Below are 20478 nucleotides of genomic sequence, written 5' to 3' on the forward strand. Positions count from 1 at the left end.
ACAGGCAAAGTTTTCTTTGCACTGCAACAACAATACTAAGGCAACCCACTGTACATGACAATATTATGGTAGCTTTACCGTATCTAAATATCATCAGAGAATTTGATCACGTGACCAACAAAGTTCATATCCCTGTGAACTTTTTAGCTTACTTTTTATTTCTTAGATACTAGTATATGACATATATTCAGAAAAAAAGATAAGTAGCTAGGAAGACTTTTACAATTATCATATAAATGGAGGGTCTTTAATGGTATTACATGTATATAATCATATAAATCAGAAACAGACGCGAAATGGTGTTGTTTTCCTCGAAATGTGGGACCAAAAAAAAAAACACCAAACATTTTAAATGAATTTTTTATATGAGCCAATTAATTTGTTATTGATACTATAAAAACCGTGAGTCTAAATTGTACTTCAGTGTATAAGTGTTCAATATATTATAAAATAAGTTATCAAGATATTTTTCTATAGACACAAGCGACCCTGAATGGGGTGAAGTATTGCTAAAAAGACCGGCGTGGTTCGACAATTTCAAGATACATGTTCTTTGATAGCAAATTGTTTCGATTTTCCTTATCTACTTAGAAAAGGAAAACATATTCAATTTTTTTTTGCTGTTGTAGAATATAATGTACATGTGGCGTTAATTATGGGTCTTCATCGTTAAATTACGTCACGTTCGTTTTTCTATTTTGTATATTGGGAATACTTTTATTGAAAAAAAAAAGATGTTGAAATGTTGCCAAAGGAATAAATGATTATTTACTTGCCAATTTTTTTTTTATATATCCTTGCTTGCTTATTACATGCACGTTTCTTAATATAGCTGTAGATTCCTTTTTTTTAAGAGAGTACTAAATTCCGCGATATATCTATTTTTCATCAAATAGCGAACGCCGAAGTTTTTTCATTATCTATTATAGTTTACATGCATCCAAAATAAAAACGAGATTTTTAAATCCGCGAGATGTGACTCTCGCGATTTTACGCAAATATTGATTCCTCACTTTTAATTAGGAATTTACAGTAGTAGACTTACTAGTATGTAGATTTGACAACCCTTAGTCTTTGTCTTGTATCATATTTAAAAGAATAACTGGTAATACTGGTAGATCACCTATTTATTACAATTCTTTTTATGTACATGAATACTGAGCATTGATATACAAATAAAATAAATATATGGTTAAGGACACAGGTATAGAGTTTATGAACAACAGTTCACGTTTCTACAATTCACGAGCATAATCCTTGGCCAGAAATGATCGCCAGAGAAACCCTTTCTGTCTGTGTCATTTTTCACAAATACACTGGAAGAAATAGAAACACATCATAAGCAGATTTTATAACAGGATAAAGAAAAGAAGAAAAAAACAATCCTTATAACTATTGCAGCCTCAAGTGGCATCCACAATTACATCAAAGAAAATAAAAGATTATCAAAGGAAATCGTTTTTTTAAATAAGTGTTATTTTCTTTTTAAAAATGACAATGGTCTGGAAGTTTCGTGTCACTGCTGGGGGAGCGGCCATACAAACATAAAGAATTCAAGGCGCAGTCTGACGAGACCAACTTCCATGCATTATAGTGGTTCCCTATTCTTGTACTTATGACATATTCCAAGTTTTACTTACCATGCAGCACCACACAAAGAGCCAGAAAGGGAAAATAAGCGAGATTAAGAGGTTCAGCAAGATTTTGTCAGCACACCTACAAACAAACAAACAAACAAAACACTGGTTATATGTAGCATATCAATTTTATTGTACTTAACCACAGTATTTTGCTGATATACATGTACTCAGTATTCAGTGCCAAACTGCATGAAGTCTACAAACAACATTGGAGTCACAGAAACATCCTCGTTGCAGATTGTAATCCTTGAGAACTGATATAAGGAAACATTAATTCTTCCTTAACTGGTTTACAAGTAGTTGTTATATGTCTCCTTAGAATTGAAGCGTCTAATATAAGAATGTAATACCAATTACATAACGTTATACCATAAGGAATATAATTAATGTAAAGATTTTACAAACAAAAATGCACATTCCTCTTAAAATTCACTTGAAATAAAAAAGAGCACCAAAATTATTTATCAGTTACATGACATTGTATGCGTAATACAAACGCTCTTACAACTTAAATGTACATTGACTATTTTTTTTCATATCAAAAATAGAAGCTTTTATTCACTTTTAGAATGATAAGGAAAAGTCTGACCTTTTCTTCTTGGGTTGCTGGACCACTACCGTGGGTTGGGGAGCGGCCATGACTACCGTGGTGGTATTTGTGGTGTGGGTGGCAGACATCGTGGAAGATAGTGGTCCTTATATAGGTACTGAAAGAATTCAAACAAGATGATGATTTGAAAGATGTTTAAACACAATAATTAAATAAAAACTATAACTTCATCTTTACAAACATTTACATGACTGCCTCCTGCTCGGGTGCAATGCCATTTGCATCGTTTACTGTCATTTATACATAGGTGATTATTCAGTATATTTCTGTTAGGACAGACAAATAGTAGTATTATGAAATATAATCTTTACTCATGTCTTTCAGAAAATAAATTTTAAGGTGGTAAGGGACATATGTCAATTTTAATGTGGATTAAAGTACATTATTATTGAAATACTTTCACCAGTTTAGAGTTTTCAAATTTTACAATATTTAACCAAAAATATAGCTTTTGAAAATAGTCGGAAAAGTAAGAATTGTAAAAAAAAGCACCAAAAAAAAAACAACACAAAAAAAAACAAAAAAAACCAAAAAAAAACCCCCAAAACCCAGTGGGATTCAAACTCATGACTTACAGATTCGTAGTCAATCCTCTAACCAACTGCGCTACACTGTTGACAATGTTGGGGAAGAAACTACTTATAGAATTACACTTCATTTTATTGTTTATTGCGATAAACAATACGTCACAACATTGAAGTTTCCCATACCACCTTAACATGATATAATCTTCAGAATTTTCATTGCTCATTCTTTCGCTCTGTCATGGTTTTCTGTACTTCCCAGTCTCCACCCATCCCCGACCCGGCCATTTTGAGAACAATACTATAGTAATGTATACTTACGTTTAGATTGTCAACTCATTTTGCTATATATACATATACCAAGTATAATTTCCTCTATTTCTTACGGAAACTTATAGTTATTTCATAGCTCTATAGAAACAGCCATATTGAAATCTACACGCTTGTTTATCGATTGGTCGAAATCTACAGCGGCTGAAACTAACAAGAAAATGACAGGACTGAAATTGACACGCCATGTTTATCGATTGGTCGAAGCCTAAAGCGACTTAAGAAAAATCACGGACTGCACGAACACGGGTGATGATGGAGAGAATCGATGTGAATCACACGTGGGTCACCGACGGTGGAATTAATCATGACGATGTCTCACAGGAGACGATTTGGCTCTTTCACTTGTGTACATTAACAGTAATTTAGTGAATTTTACTAACTTTTTAGAATCAATTTATTAATTAGTTTGCTTATTTTTATTTATTTATCTCGTTCATCCTTGCATGCATGAAATACTAATATTAGATAACATAGATAACATTTATCAAATATCTACGTACTGATGTAATCTATTATTGTATAAGTACAAATTGAGACGTATTTGCAATAATATTGTATTTGTTGTTCAATATGCAGGGAGAGGGCGAATTAAGTTTTTATAACTTGTGCCCAATTCCATTGTAATCTCTCCCCCCCCTCTCTCTCTCTCTCTCTCTCTCTCTCTCTCTCTATATATATATATAATGCAATAAAATATGTTCAAATCAGATCAATTCGTTAAAAGAAAGATGTAAATATAAACAATACAATGAAGGTAGTGATCATTGCAGCAAAAATTTTATATAACCCGCTAACGCGGGAATGTATTTTTTCTGCAATGTCGCTACCTTCATATCCCGAGTGAATCACCAAGGAAAGCATTTTATTGTTTAAGTAAACAACTGACAAACACGTTTTGAGGAACTTCAAAACAAGGCCATTTGGAGTATCTGGAGCTAAAACACTTTTGCATACACGTGAGAGGTAAATTCATATACTAAGGGGTTGAGGTATAATTAAACGAAACACTGATGCTCCAGACCAAGTCGAATGATAGCCATTACTCATTGTCCTTGCTTTTGTTTCCTTAAGTCTACAAGTCTGGTGGCGAAATGCTGTTTTCTTGATATAACTTACTAGTATATATTGAAAAGAATTTTGTGGGAATTTTTTCAACTGTCTCTTTGAACAATTGAGTTAATGAAGGTATCCCCTTCATTAGGTACATCTTTAAATTACAGTGTAACATTCCTCCTATTATACAATCCTTCAAAATAAATAGATTTACACATTAATTGCTGTGTATAGTTTGATTTGTAACATGATGTTTTTAACACTCCTGTATAATTTCATGATCTTCTCAGTTACGTGTTTTACACGAAATCAATTAATAATAACCTATCTATCGATAATCTATCTCAAAATGATGGCCATAGATTCTTATGGACAATGACTAGACTAAGTAAATTGAATCTCAAAACTCAAAAATAATATTAAAGCGAAAAAGCAAATAATTGACATCAAAACTGTAAAGAAATGCAGTTACACTTAGTTTTCTTACCTTAAATGAGTTCCAATTCTGAGATTTCTTCCTCTGAGGATTAAAATATGATGCCATGCACTCTTAACAAGCGACCTAACCGCATAACTGTTCTAAATGAAAGCACAAAAGCAAATTTTAAGTAATTTTACACCAATTAATTTTTACTATACAGAATTCGAACTTGTGCATTACTCCTTGATTGATTGGCTGAGTTATGCATGCCAGGCAAGCTTTCGATTGGTTGACTCAACCGCTTCAAAGAAACGCATTGTGCATCTTGACTCAGAAATTGAGCTTTTTCAGTTTCACTTCGTCTTATGCCGAGGATTAAGATGCAATGTAATGCACATTTGAACAAGTTACATAGCAGGAGATTTGAAAGGAATGAAAGTACATGTACATATGCAAACAGAGTGATAGCGTGCATAATTTTGCCTCATTTTATAGAACGTGCGGAGGTCTACAACTTTGTTTTGCAGTGTTTTTATTTTATCATCAATGAAAAACTGGAATATTTATAAATGAATAAAAAAAGTATGAATGTGTAAGATATGTTGGATAATTAAGATTAGCTTCACCGATGTCGTTTTCTTAAATTCAATCCGATAACTTTTTGTTTAACCCTTGCTAAATGTTTTTAAGCTCTCCTAGAGTACGTTTCTCAAGAAGGACAGTCAAATTTCTCTGATGTTTTTAAAATTACCAGCCAACGGACAGAAATCAAGTCTAGTCTAGAAAAAGCTGGTACAGTGTGGTTTGAAGACAAAGCAGATTAGGAAACTTGATGAAATTATCACAAGAACAAAACTGGGAAGAGCAAAACATGTACAATGAAAATAGAAGTCCTCAGTGATGCAAGAGGTAAATGAACAAGACTAGACAATGTTTAAAATTTTCAGTCTACATATAGCAGACTTTTTTCTATCTTATCCACCTAGCACAACATAGAGGATTGTTTACCTTTGACTTGTAACATAGAACCATTTTAACAAGAGCTTGGACTTTGGGTAGTTGTGTCAAACAGCAATGTGACGTAGGCCTGTCTATTTCATTGCTGGCCACTCAGCCACTGCTCTTTGAAATCAACAAGATTTGTCTGGCTTTTGAGGCAAAACTACGAAATCGGTGCATATTTCGCTTGAAACCACGTCATTTCTAACTTGTTTTGACGCAAGAAATAGATAGCTACGTCCAACCAAAAGTCCAAGGTTCTAACATTTTACTCCAGTCTTTTTTACCCTGATTAATTTAATGAAATAAATATTCATACTAGTTTTGTACACCATGCTATGAGTTAGGTATTATACATGTACATATATACGGATTTCTGTAGTGAATGTTCACAGTTTTAGAGAGTTTTGAAGGAATAAGGAATCATTCTTTGAGTATTATGAGGTGATAATTTCGGTCGGGTCGTGATCAAATCCAATAAAGCCCGAAGGCTTTATGATATCTCATGAAATTATCACCTTATAATATTCAAAGAATGATTCCTTATTACTTATATGTTACATAATTTTAATCAGTTGTACGATTAAAATTACAATATTAAGTATGCAAACACGCTTGCGCCCCAACAATACGTCATTTGAATTTATTGGACTGTAAAGTACAAAAATCGATTCTTAGTGTTATCACAGACAAAGACTGGAATATGTACCTACATTCAATGCCAATAAATGCTTTAAAGGTAATCATTAACTGTGGCGGGTTTATAGAATGAACTCATGATTTTGAAAAATACATGCATATTGTTGTCTACAAGTTCATGAATTTCTTTTTTAAAATTTCTCTTCTTTTATTGCTATCTCATAATTGGGACAAATTATAGCTACCCCGGGTTAAAACATATCATGGAGATACATGTAATACACACAAGGTATACAAAATCGTCTAGATTTGCGAAGCACGTTGTAAATTGTCACTTAGTTAATTAAAATGTTATCCAATTTCAATATTGAAAGGTAATTTTCTTAGGACGGGGAACTCTAAAATTTAGAAAATTTTCGTAGAAATAACGTAGTTTATATCTTTTCCGATGTGATAATACCACAGGAAGTAATTAGTTTATACATCCAGTGTCTACAAAGTGACCAATGATACTCAGTTTCAGAGCTATAACTGGATTCCCATTTGTTCTCTTCATAATACGATCGCACGAATACACTCCAGGTTACATTGTTCAACTTATTAGGAGGAAGAGGAATCTTATATATAAATTTGTAAATTTTTGTATAAATTACATAAATATCTTTCCTGATGTGATAATATCTGAATAGTTAGTAATGATAACAATAATACTAATTTATTAATATTTACTTCTTAAAAATTGTAAAGCAGAGGTTGTCTGATTTTTTTATTCAGGAAAGAGACGCATTTTTCGAGTCATCCTCTAAATGTTTATTGTACAAGTATCTGCCTGACACTTTTTCGTTACAATTTTATTTGAGTAAAAATATTCCGGAAAACCTTGTTGTCCTTTTAACAAAATATAGACTGTCATCGCATATGCTTTTGGTAGAGCAAGGCCGTTATAATGGAACTGTCAGATCGATGCGTATCTGTAAATATTGTAATTTAGGTGAAGTCGAGGATGAATTCCATTTCATACTTATCTGTCCATTTTATAAAAGTCTACGGGTATTGTATTTAAAAAAATATTACTGGTCTCGTCCTTCAATGTTTAAGTTAGTTCAACTCCTTGCCATTCATAATCGCAAACAATTGTGCCATCTCGCAATGTTTCTGCGTGAGGCAGGTAAAAAACGGGATGTCGGATAACTAGTACATCCAACTGATGTATTATTACTATCACTATTATTATTAATATTACTATTATTATCATTATTATCATTATTATAATCATTTGATTTATTGATTTATAGGGTCTCTCCTCCTATGAATGTACATGTATGAATAATATTTTTTTAGAATATTGTTTAACGTCAATAGCGAACTGTTTGATTTTGATTGGATAGAGTGTAGCATTATATATTTATAATTATGTACATATGTTTCAACAGCTTATAATTCATTTGAATTTAGCCAATAAACAATACAATACTAATTTAAGTTTTTACAATAACAAAATTTAGACTAAGTGCACATTTATTAATGATTAGGGAGGGAAAATTTACAAAAAAACCGCTTATAAAGTAATTGTTGTCATTTGAATACGTGCAATACACGTATAGACTTGTGTGACCGTTTCTTACAAGGTTTCAAATGCGGCGCCATTGGTGTGTCGTGACAATCAAATCTCTTTACATTATCCATAAAAAAACCCTTTATCCTACATTTTAAAATTATAGAGCAAAAAAGTTAGCTTATTTGCAGAAATGCTTACTTGATGTGCTGCACTTTTCTGTCAAACATTGCACTGACATATTAACCTTGCGCAGTTTTAAACAAATAAAATAAATATGTCTTGAAAGCGTATATTACTCCTGGTACTTGTCGGTTGGACAAGCCTTGGTCCGAGGTGAGTTAATGGAACTAAACGATGGCAACATGAGTAAACTGTTGTATTATGCATTTAATTTAACTATCTTATGCTTGATTGCGGAACATAAATATACAAAAGTATATACAAAGGCATGTATCCTGAATAACAGTGTATACGCAGTAATAAAGGCAAGGACACATAAATTATATTTATGGAGTCTACGGATGAAAAGTCACGTCTCAACATTTTGTGAACATGATCCTTGCACAGAAATGATCGCCAGAGGATCCTTTGCGCTGTGTCACTTTTCACAAATACACTGCAAAGAATAGAAGTACATTAGCACACTTTATAACATGGTCTATTAAAATTTAACATAATTATATACAACCACGAGGTATATAGCAGGTATACCATGTAATACCATGGCAACATAACATGGATTTTTCTTTTAAAACTGAAAATATTTACTAACATGAAAATTACATTTTATGATGATATTTCAAAAGTGAAATCAATGACAGTCAATACAGAAATTGCAAATAAAATAAAACTTGTGTATTTAACGTTTTAAAACTAACATGAAAATCACAATTTTTAAAAGAATCGAAAAGATGTAGAGTTTTTTTTTCTACATACATCTACTTTATATTACATAAAAATATTTTTCATTGATACTATAAAAAAAATAATTCTAAATTTTTTGCAACTGAAACTGATCAGCTGTCGTAACCTTATAAACTCCCCTTAGTGTCTTCATTATATAAGTCCAAGTGTATACTACTTTGACATATTTCAGTACTACTTACCATGCAGCACCACACAAAGAGCCAGAAAGGGAAGAAAAACGAGATTATGAGGTTCAGCAAAATTTTGTCCGCAAACCTACAAAACAAATAGAACATATGAATTATGTTATATGTAGCTTCCATAATTTGTTACTGCATACGATTGTCAGATGGATAAATGATTATATGAATTAAGTTTTTTTTCAATCAGATGTTCACATAGCATGGGTATTTGCTTTTGACATTGCTTTGTAATATCAGACTACTAGAATTGCATATTACAAAAGATATTGCACTAAAATGTATGAAATACGTACTGTATATTTATTATTAATATAACAGATGTCGAGCTTTTTACTCATTTTTAGTATAACAAGACAAAATTTCTAACAATCAATCTGACCTTTCCCTCTTGGGTTGCTGGACCACTACCGTGGGTTGGGGAGCGGCCATGACTACCGTGGTAGTATTTGTGTGGTGGGTGGCTGACATCATGGAAGATAGTGGTCCTTATATAGGTACTGAAAGAATTAAAAATAACAACATTATATTCCCATGTTTGGTTAACTGTCCACCACCTTGTGTGCACTGATGCGTGGATAAGTATGATTTCTTTACAATGTGCTGAATTTTTACATGTACCAATCAGTTATATTTTGCTTACTATAGCTGACCTTCTTTATATTTCATCCAAGAAGTACAACTGTGTGATCGTAAATCAATTGCCCCCAAACTTTTTAAAATTTTAAGTGCAGGGTCTCTTAAAGAGACGCAAATTGATGAGTAATCTTTACATGCATTGTTTACAGAACAGTTAATTAAAGTTGATAATTATCATTGCACTAAAGTGTCATTTTGTCTAGATGCTGAAAAATTATCTAGCATCGACCATATAGTCCTCTTGATGGTCATCGACATACTTTGGATTATCTAAGAGCTACAGCTAACTTATACTATATACAGCTAAATGAAGAGATTGTACTGTAACCGACAGTGTTTGCTGTCTTTCGCACATGCTCGATCATAGAGCGGCAAAGATCAATTTCGCAGTGCTGGGGAACATGGTTAAATTACTTAAATTTTTCATGTTTTCTTAAATGTGGCAAAATATGATATAAGAATCCCCCAAAATGTTGTTTTTCACAAATAACTGCCAAATATTGCTTACGCCTTTACAAACCACATCCCCTTAGTATGCATTTCAGATTTATCTCTCGTGCAGACTCGTCATCGTCTAGCAAGGTCGATTGCCTAGGTGTACCATATCACCCCGTTATTTACAATACCGGTTAAACAATTTCGGATACAAATTTCGTTAAAAAGGATATTAATTATCACATGTAACTTATCAAAGGGATTATTACTTAAAAAATTACATACACCCATTCGTGCGTTCTGCATTACAAGTAAAAGACAACCCAAAATCAATTCCTACCTTAGTTTCAAACTTATCAAACTTATCTTCTTCCCTCCGTCGATGTTTTCTCTACGACATAGGCTTCTTTTGTGTGCCACAGTGTGGTTCTCTGTGCTGTTCGAATGACAAAGACAATCACGTGACTGAGTTTTGTTCATGGAAAAAGTACATGGAATTTCACGACAAATTAAAGAAGCGGGGGTGGATCCAGCCGATTGCAGAAATAATAAGTCCGAAAAATCTTGAAATATTTTATTTGTAAAAAAAAAAAAATATTTTATTTGTAAATAAGAAAAAATAGCAAAAAACAACAACAACAAAAGCTGGCGGGAGCACGCTTTGAATGTTCATGTAAATCATGTAATAAAACAAGAGCACGATTTGAAACAACGTTAGTTTCTTTGATCTTAATTATTTTTCTGTAAATCATGATAATATGGCGAGTGCATGCGTATATCCATATCAATATGTTCATGGGTGGGGGTAGGGGATAAGTTTGTTTGCTCGGGGGTTGGGCTTGTTTCAATGCATATTTTGGGTAACTTTTACACTAAGTACAAGTATGTGAATTAAATGAGTTTGAACCCTCCGGTACGTACGCGTTTAGTTTGGTTAGTCCACTGCTTCCAGAAAATCAAGTTGTCCTCTCTCTCTAACTCTTGCTGATTTCTGTTGATCACTCATTTTAATTTTTCACAGGGTCTGTACTAGAAATTGAAATTAACTTGATGTTTATGTTCGTGTAAATCAGGTGTGATATGCTCATATGCCCTGGGAATTAAATTCATTCGTCCTAATTATTTTAAAAATATTTTGATTCTGAATAACCCTTTAATTGCAAGTTCTTTTTTGGCTGTTCTGAAAATACTTCTTAATTAAAAAAAAAACCAAACAGGTGTCCATTTATAAAGATAATGGATAGAAACCGCCGTTTTAAAAAAAATAATGGACAGAGACAGACCTGGATGTTAACTAAATTGTTGGACGTCTACAGATAAGTTGGAAACAAGAATAACTTTAAGACATCACATTTGCAAATAAAGAAACAGATTTAGTATTTAACACAGTGATAGCGATACAGCGGAAAAACACTAAAAACTGCCAAATAATCCATAATGATATATATATCTACTCTACTTTTCAAAATCACAAATCAAAATTAATCCACTTTTAACCACAAATCACTAAGATATAATCAGAACATAGACAAATTTCTCTGCACTATAGAAAAAACACATTCTTCATATATCTACAAATATTATAAAATACATATTCTAATTAGTTGTAACCTAATTGAAGGTATTTTTATTACATTCTCACAATTTGTATTTTTATCTACATCGGGATCGGAATGACTTAAAATCATATCCAAGATGTCTGCTCCCATAGGTAGTAGTCTTTGAGTTTGAGTGAACGTCGATAAACAAACTAAACTACCATAAATGCGTCTCGGTAAATTATGCAACCTGGTGTGGTTGCGGAAGAATTGGCCCTGTCTTACATACAAGTCCTACTGTTCTAACTCAAAGTCAATTTTCATTACGACGCCGATCTTTTATGTCAATGCTGGTAAGGGACAGTTGAACACAGGCGCTTGAGGACAGGATCGACCCCCCCCCCCACCCCCCCCCCCCAGTATATAGACCCCCAGGGCTTTATTCATTTTTGAAAAAATTAAATTATCCTTTTATGACGTATTTCTAATCTAATTTATACATTCATTGCACAAAATTTACCTAAAAGAAACATTTTTAAAATATCAGACCCTCTACATATATAATACAAGAAGGTTGCTTACTTCGTCTGCCCGCTGAGTGGCACTGCCGATGAATATTTGTTGAAATGTACTATCAAACTACATCTACCAGTAAAAACGGTGACCTCATGTCGTAGCCGATAATTCCCTTCACTGAATATCTGCATGCCATGCCCGTGTAAATACATTTATTGGGTAAATTAGGGCAATTTTCACCGACAAGATGCAAGATAACTCCGCTCTTAAACAGAGAAGTTGCGAGTGTACACGAGAACAATGAAAATGTAGGAGATTTACGAAAATGCATGGCAAACTCGAAAAAAGTACAATCCATTAGAAGTATGAATTCTAATCAAGCCGCAAAGAAATGAAAACTTTTTTTTATCTTCTTGGGTACTGGAAAACCTAAAAGAAGGCACTCATACTGAGTGTATTACAATTGTATTAAAAAAGAAAATTAATAAATTAATGTTACGAGTTATCTTCCTTGCGATAAACCCTTACTTCCCTTGTTTCTAGATGGACGAAGTTAGCAACCTTCTTGTATTATATACACAGAGGGTCTGATTTTTTTCAAAATGTTTGTTTTAGGTGAATTTGGGCAATGAATGAATAAAGTAGATTAGAAATATGTCATAAAAGGATAATTTAATTTTTAAAAAATTGGGGGGGGGGGGGGGGGGGTGGAGGGTCGGTCCTGTCCTAAAGCACCTATGCCGTTGAACATGTTGAACATGATAGTTTAAAAGGTGTTGAAGCACCACACTTTAAAACTTTACAAATTAGAATGATTTAGGCAAATGCTGTTCGTAAATTCAAAGTAAATTTAATGGTTGAGAAATTTTTGTCTATCTCTTAAAGCACTTTTTTTTTTTTATCCGTCCTCTAATTCTAAGAAGGGAAAGTTTCTTGTTTTGAGAAGAAATATTGTAGAGATATTGTTCTGTAGTTCACTGTCTGGAGTAACGAATGTAAAAGTATCAAAAAATTTAAATGTCATTTTGCATCACTTAATAGAACACCAGTAGAATTAAGTGTTTTGTTCATTTTTGTTTTTCAATTTTAGCACATACAATGTATATGGTGTGTAGTAGTTGGGGCTATATGGACTGTGGGTATCGGCCTGGGTAGCTCAGTGGTAGAGCTCCTGACTAGAGCTGTAGGGGTCCAAGATTCGATTCCGGTCCAGTGATATGTTTTTAATGTATTATATGCTCATTCCTACTTTTCCTATTACATTTTCTGAAGTAGGAAAGAAGGAATGAGCATATAAAACATTGAAAACATATGGCTGAACCGGGAATTGAACACGGGACTCCTGCAACTCTTGTTAGGAGATCTACCACTGAGCTACCCAGGCCAATATCCATGGTCCATATAGCCCATCTACTACGCACGTTTAAAGACATGCACATCTTCTAAAACCTTGGGTATTTTTTTTATCCACTTTGTTTCCCATTTTGGGAATGAAGTGGATTGAAAACCCTTGGCTAGGAAAAATTAGTTTTATCAGGAATTGTTTACCTCCATGATTTTAATTTTATAAATAATTCTGTTAACAAATCTGCCAAGCCAAGTTGCTTGCTGCTTATAATACATTTTCCCTCTGTTTATTTAGCGCCACACATTGGTCATCTCTACACAGCCTTATTAGCTGATGCTACCGCCCGGTTCTACCGTCTTCAGGGAAAGGATGTCGTGCTCTCCACTGGAACTGATGAGCATGGATTGAAGGTTTGGAAAATTGATGACTGTTCCAATCATAGTATCTTAAGTAAAAAAAATTCTCGAACAGGTAAATATGTTTTTAGCTGTGGATGGAGGCATCTATAGAAAATTTAGATGGAAACAGCACCAGAGCTTGATTGTAGTACATTGATGCAAGAGTTTTCCCTCCAATTTATGTTTTTATGATTTCATCTGACCATTGAAAAAAATACGTTTTTTATATTATTTGATATTGATGTTTTAAGGATAAAACTATGACCGGAAATTATCACTACTTATCAGATATCAGTTATTTTAAAAAAAGTTTAGCCTTTTGTTAAAAAACAGTTGGTTGAAAATTGGTTGAAGGTATTTTTTAATATATGTGTAAGTGACATATAGCATATCTTCTTAATCAGTTTAAAATTTTTAGAATTTTGTTTTAAATGAGAATTATACTGTTAGCAAATGTTCTTAATGGTTGTTTTTAGATTCAAGCTTCTGCAGCAAAGCATAATAAAAATCCAAAGTTATATTGTGATGAAATATCCTCTCAGTTCAAGGTATGTAGAAGTTCATTTTCACTCAAAACATTTTGGAGATTGTTGTTATAAGTTCATTATCTATTTAATATATGAAGTAGAATCAAGTTTGTTCTTTGTGTATTACGGTAGTTTTTATTTTTCAGGCGCTGTTTGATCGAGCTGGTGTGTCCTATAACCACTTTATAAGAACAACAGATAAAACGCACATCAGAGCTGTTCAACACTTTTGGGTAAGTTTTAGAAATCCTATGACTACAGGGCACTTTTGGTTTTGGACTTCCATTTTCCTATTTGTATTCAAAATTGCTTAGATTGGAAGTTTGTACAATGTATTAAATTATCCTTTTGATTATATGATCTTTCAATTGGAATTGCCATGCCTAATTTGTCTTTTAATCAATCTTATTAAGATAGCAACTGCTTGTAGGAAACTTTGGTGAGGAAAGGTCATATCTACAAAGGGCAGTATGAGGGCTGGTATTCTGTGTCTGACGAGGAGTTCCTCAGTGAGGAGGAGGTGTGTGTTCAGAAGTTGGAGTCTGGAGAAACTCAAAAGGTGAGTCTGTGAATAAAGGAACTCAGAAGGTGAGTCTGTAATCTTTACAGTAAGTGACAAAGTTAGATGTAATTGACAGCCCCTTTGCTTTTGTTGACAGGTCTCCGTGAGCAGTGGACAGCCTGTTGTGTGGATGGCTGAAGAAAACTACATGTTCCGACTAGCCAGCTTTGGACCCCAGCTGAGGGAGTGGCTAAATTCTGGAGGTATTCTAACTTCTCAACTAGTGACATTATGTAGCACAAGAGGTTTTGTCACTATATCAGTATATGTAGTATCCCCTGACTCTGTTACTGGTTTTTTCAGATGTCATCCACTCCATTTGTCCATTTTTTTCATATTCAATAGTTCATGTTCATTCAGTTCTATCATGCTTTAACATAATACAGTTACATGTATATATATTGAAATTGACTACTTTTCCTTTTTAATTAGTTATCTATCCTAAAGAAAAAAGAAATCAAGCTGAAATGATTCTGAAAAACTTACAAGATTTATCGGTATCCCGGAGTAGATCCAGGCTCTCCTGGGGAATCCCCGTTCCTGGTGATTCCTCCCAAACAGTAGGTAACCATATTTTAGTACAAGGGCAGGGAACACTCAAAGAGGGATCTATCCTTATTTTAGTTAAGAAACTTTTCATGGTTTTGATTAATTACTTTTTTCAATTTTTTGCGTTCATTTTAATCAGTAAAATCTTTCTACATGATTCTTTGTTTCTAGTGAATTTATGATTTTGTGAAATTGTAATATTGTTTGGGAAAATAGCATGTTTTTTGTTCAAATTGTGTAGCAATTTTCATGATTCCTGTGTTTTAGCATGTATTCCTATTTCTTTCTTCCCTCACTGAGTTTTGCAATTACTTGATTATATGCAACTGCTTACTAACCACTATAGTCTGTCCCAAGTTATTATTACCATCATCTTTTGATGATTTTTAATAAAATTACACACATACCTGACAGTGAAAGAAATACAGTTGTATTCGATAAAAGGAAAAACATCCAAGATATCTTCTTTGACAAATTATCATTTTCACTCATAAAAAGTTAACAGGAAGGAAAACAAATTTCTTATGGAGATTTATAATGGGAGATATTTACATATTTTCTCCATTGGGTACTCACCTAGAATACCTCGTACAATTTTTCAACGTTATTATCAAGGCTATGTCATGGCTGATGCAATGCAAAGTCCCCGTAGACTTTTTTTGGATATGTGTTGAAACCAAAAGCAGTAGAGGGGGCGTTTTGAAACATATAATCTGGACATTTTCTATAAAAGTGGATGAACATAGTTTGAGCACAAAGGTATTTATGGTTATCAAAATATCAAGTGGAAAGTGGTTGAAGCAAAAACTCAGGACAGAGTATAACAAAAAATTGGTTTGAAAATTGCTCTATATGCAATGCACTTGTTCATGTACAACATTATAATTGTTATCATTTACCTAGATCCTGTCACCGACACCAATTCCATTACATATTTATTAAAACGAATTTATCCCGTGTTTATACACTCCATTAATGTTTTGGACTCGCTTGTTTGTACATGTATATTGCTTTGTTGTACAGTGTAGATACCTTTCCAAATATTTTTCCATTATCTTGCAGATTTATGTGTGGTTGGATGCCCTGATAAATTACCTAACAGTGGCGGGATTTCCTGATGACCTACAGAATTGGCCGGCAGACATTCAGATAGTAGGGCAGGACATCATCAAGTAAGGATATCCAAATATGTACATGTCAATGATAATCATGTATAAAAACACAGTTAAATTAATTACTTTAAACATATTTTATTTGGCCTGTACGATATTTGGCGGAAATTAGTTTTTGAACAAGTTGGTGTGGGTTTGAATTAGGGTATTATGGAATGTGACTATTCTTATTCATTATTCATGGCATTTAGTGATGTGCTTGATTGAGCAGATGCCTCATTCTGCCAAAAGCGCTAAATAGAATACACAGCCAAATGTAGTACTTTAACAGTATAATGTTCAATACAATGTATATTCCATTAAGTATTCAATTTTATCATTATGATAAATGTTGTTTCAATATATTTATGTGTGATTGCTAGTATTCAATGCAGATATATTTGCACAGTCATTATAAAAATAATTGAGCCAGTATCAATCTTAGCTTGGAAGATTTATCAGGTTTCATTTCTTTCTTTTTTTTTTATAAATTTTAATACATGCACATGTAATCCACATCATGTTCATATGTAAAAAATCATCCCACTCCAGACACCTGAAATTGGAAACGAGGTAACTTTATGTGTTACACATTTACATGTACATGCTTCAGGAATCAATATTTATACTGGTGATATGATTTTTAATAAACACTTTATATTAAATTTTTCAGATTCCATGCTGTGTTCTGGCCTGCATTTTTGATAGCTGCAGGTTTAGATTTACCCAAACAGATTGTCTGCCATGCCCATTGGACAGTGGATGGTTATAAGGTGATTACATATTCTTTATATTGTACATAACATACAAGGGTTGTCCTACAATTATTTAGACAGAACATGCAGAAAGCAAAACTTAAAATCTGTTCATTACAATTTTTTTTTTATAAAACCACGTTTTGTTCCAAGAGTCAAGACACTTTATCATATAATACCAAATAAACCAAATCCATACTTGATTTATTTTTTTAGAAAAAGAAAAATAAGCAATGACAAGTTTTGCTAGGCGGTGCTATGTGCGACATAAAAAATTCTAGTTTTTACATTAATGCTACACCCTTCATATAGTTTATGATAACATTAAAGTTTTATTTCGGAAAGTAAAAATTATCTGTCCACTCCAAACATAGCCTGTAATACTTGGTTTCTTACGTCCATATTCTTGAAATGCGGAGATAAATGAAAGCAAGAAGTATAGAGAATTTTTATTCTAAAATAATATTTTATTTCAAATTACTAATTCATTTGAAGTAATAGTTGATTAAAGTCTAAAGTTATGATACATGAATTATAATAGAGCATTAAAAATATCTAATCATTTTTTAATCATTAGAAAGTTTTCATATTCTGTCTTTCATTATACAGATGTCCAAAAGTAGGGGCAATGTGGTGGATCCTCAGGAGCGGATGAATAAACTGACAGAGTCTGGGTTCCGATACTTCCTCCTGAAATCTGGGAATACCTTCACAAATTGTAGTACGTTTTACCAGCAGTGAAGCACTATTGCACTTTGAATTTATATATTAAGAATGAAAATCACTATGTTTTACTGCATTACAGGGTTGTCTCTAAGAACCGGGGGGCGGGGAATTCCCCCGCCTATATTGCCTTAATAACCCGGCTATTATTGCGTTTCAAACACAATGTAACTATAAGCTAGACCCCCAGACCCCCTGCTACTTTTTTATTTCCTCCTTCTACTTTAATTTTTAGAGACAACCCTGGCATTAAAAGCAAAACACATTTAAGAATTATTACACTGTAATTATGTATGTCTGTTGTATGTTATGCATTTTGAGCATTAACAGTTTGGCCATGTATTATATAAAGTTTAAAAATTCTTAGAGCTCATAAAATAAAACGATCAATAACAGTTAGATTTTCAAACTTTAATGTAACACATGTATCACTAATTCAGCTACAAAGCAGCAAACCAATATGAAATACTGTAAATTCCTTATTTTAAGCGAGTACTTAATTTGCGATTTTGCTGTTATGTATCAAATCACGAGAATATAAAATCACAAGCACCAGTTTTTTTGTTATAATTTTTTTAAAGGTTAAAAACTGTCTGAAAAATAAAATGAATTTTAAAATCCGCAAGGGTTGCTTCTCACGATTTTACGCAGAAATTATTTTCTCGCAATAAATTCGGAATCTACAGTATGATTAAAAAATACCCATATACTTTTGCATGTGTAAATATTATTATGTATGATTTTTTTAAAACCCATGCATGTATTTGGGCTCCACTGAAAAATTATTTGTACACCTTTTGTATATCAACTTGTAGATTATAATGATGAGGTTGCCAAGGAGTTGATAAATGCTGAGATTGTGAACACCTACCTCAACCTACTGTCCAGGTCCTCCTCTAAGTCTATAAACAAACAGGCAATTTTTCCATCATTTGATGAAGGTGACTTTCAGACCTTCTTCACAGAAGAGGAAAGGGACATGTTCAATAATTTACCTACTCTAACAGGTAGAGTATGATCTCCAAATATTTTGTACTTAAAGTAAAAGCCCGATGTAAAAATAACATGAAAAGTAAGTTACATGACCACAGTTTGCAATGAAAGTTTTTCAGTTACAATGCTTAGATATTATTTCCAACAATCAATCAAAATTTGAATGTGGGTTTTAAAGTACATGTACATGCAATTAGTTAAAAATTCTTTGCTAGGTAAACAATGCTCTTGCCGTGTTTAATACACATAGATTTCTGATTGAATGTATCATGTTTTACTCAAAATGAGGTGATAAAATGCTAAAACTGTAGTCTTGTTCATATTTATTTTGAAATGGAAAAAATCTGATTGAAACAAAAGTTTTGCCGCCATGCACATACAGTATGTACAACATATGTATCAACAAGAAAATGATTTTTACATTTTTTACAAGTTGTGTTAATTTTAAGAATGGCAAACATTTATATGTTATTTTTAAGAATGGCAAACATTTATATTAATGGAAGAAATAAAAATATACATACATGTACATCTTCAATGCTCATGTTAACATACTAGAAATCAATTTTTTATATATCACGTTTTATATGCATGTATTTTATTGCTACATTACAATAAAGAGTCAATACTGGTAGATTCTGGCCACGAATCCTGTGAAGTGAGAAATCAGTCTTTATCTAGTAGTGATCCGTGTACATTGTGGTTTGTTATAGAAACCTGCACCACTCATTACCAAGGGCTGCTGTGTTACAAAGCAAGTGAAGCCATCTTTGAATACATCAGATGGAGTAATAAACTGTTCAACGACCATGAACCATGGCACATGTGCAAGGAACCAGCCAATGACAAACATTTAAACTGTTTACTGCATGTTACCATGGAAACATTACGTGTGTGTTCCATTCTTTTACAACCACTGATACCAGATATAGCAGCTCAAGTGTTAGATAGACTTGGAGTTAGTGAGGATGACAGACTGTTTAGACATTGTAAGGAAAGGAGACAAAGTCATCGGGATCAAGACCATCGCCTCAAAGTTCAGAAAAACCACATCATGGACAGAATTAAGTAGATGTTCAGAGAATGTTTCTTTTGTGAAGTCATGAATTCATTGGTGTTTGATAGACAAGATTCAGCTGAGCTTGATGATAGGGTATATCTGTACCACAGTATGTCTCTGTGTCAACTTGATTTTGATGGAAAATAAATGATATTCTGGTTTTAATAATGAATGCTATTTATTACCTTTGGGATTCTTTGCCCATCTAACATCCCGGTCATACTGTCACAATTTAGAGCTACGAACTATCACGAGTGCTGATAAGTCATAAGTCGACAAAACGCCGCGAGTTTGCAAAGGGTTTTTTTAAACAAATTTAATGTTGATATCCCAATTTTAATGATTTTTTTAAATAGCGGTTTTCATATTATTTCCTTGAGAAAATCTTATCATTTGTAATT

At 32.9% G+C, this 20478-nt stretch overlaps 2 protein-coding genes and 1 long non-coding RNA gene across 5 annotated transcripts; 1 reads left to right on the forward strand and 2 right to left on the reverse strand.

Annotated features, from left to right (window-relative positions):
• Positions 1 to 1109: 1109 nt before the first annotated feature.
• On the reverse strand, positions 1110 to 5199 carry LOC128182564 (uncharacterized). Of its 3 annotated transcripts, none has more exons than XR_008243434.1 (4): positions 4648 to 5199; positions 2230 to 2347; positions 1641 to 1716; positions 1110 to 1316 (listed from the first exon to the last, which is right to left on the reverse strand). It is a non-coding gene; the product is annotated as an uncharacterized LOC128182564 (long non-coding RNA). The 3 variants fall into 3 exon arrangements; XR_008243435.1 differs by lacking the exon at positions 4648 to 5199 and adding an exon at positions 3096 to 3573; XR_008243433.1 differs by lacking the exon at positions 4648 to 5199 and adding an exon at positions 2826 to 3075.
• Positions 5200 to 8146: 2947 nt separating this feature from the next.
• LOC128182563 (uncharacterized) lies at positions 8147 to 10454 on the reverse strand. Its single transcript, XM_052851278.1, has 4 exons — positions 10298 to 10454; positions 9266 to 9383; positions 8884 to 8959; positions 8147 to 8393 (listed from the first exon to the last, which is right to left on the reverse strand). Exons 1-4 carry the CDS (start codon positions 10435 to 10437, stop codon positions 8383 to 8385), a joined length of 345 nt encoding a protein of 114 aa, XP_052707238.1. The 5' UTR covers positions 10438 to 10454; the 3' UTR covers positions 8147 to 8382.
• A 1235-nt stretch (positions 10455 to 11689) lies between these two features.
• LOC128179268 (methionine--tRNA ligase, mitochondrial-like) lies at positions 11690 to 20254 on the forward strand. Its single transcript, XM_052846648.1, has 12 exons — positions 11690 to 11848; positions 13654 to 13769; positions 14234 to 14305; positions 14431 to 14517; positions 14715 to 14843; positions 14944 to 15049; positions 15279 to 15406; positions 16458 to 16567; positions 17220 to 17319; positions 17911 to 18022; positions 18840 to 19031; positions 19731 to 20254. Exons 1-12 carry the CDS (start codon positions 11722 to 11724, stop codon positions 20087 to 20089), a joined length of 1638 nt encoding a protein of 545 aa, XP_052702608.1. The 5' UTR covers positions 11690 to 11721; the 3' UTR covers positions 20090 to 20254.
• Positions 20255 to 20478: the final 224 nt, after the last annotated feature.

The sequence above is a fragment of the Crassostrea angulata genome, chromosome 4 (genome assembly GCF_025612915.1).
Source record: "Crassostrea angulata isolate pt1a10 chromosome 4, ASM2561291v2, whole genome shotgun sequence".
Classification (NCBI taxonomy): domain Eukaryota; kingdom Metazoa; phylum Mollusca; class Bivalvia; order Ostreida; family Ostreidae; genus Magallana; species Magallana angulata.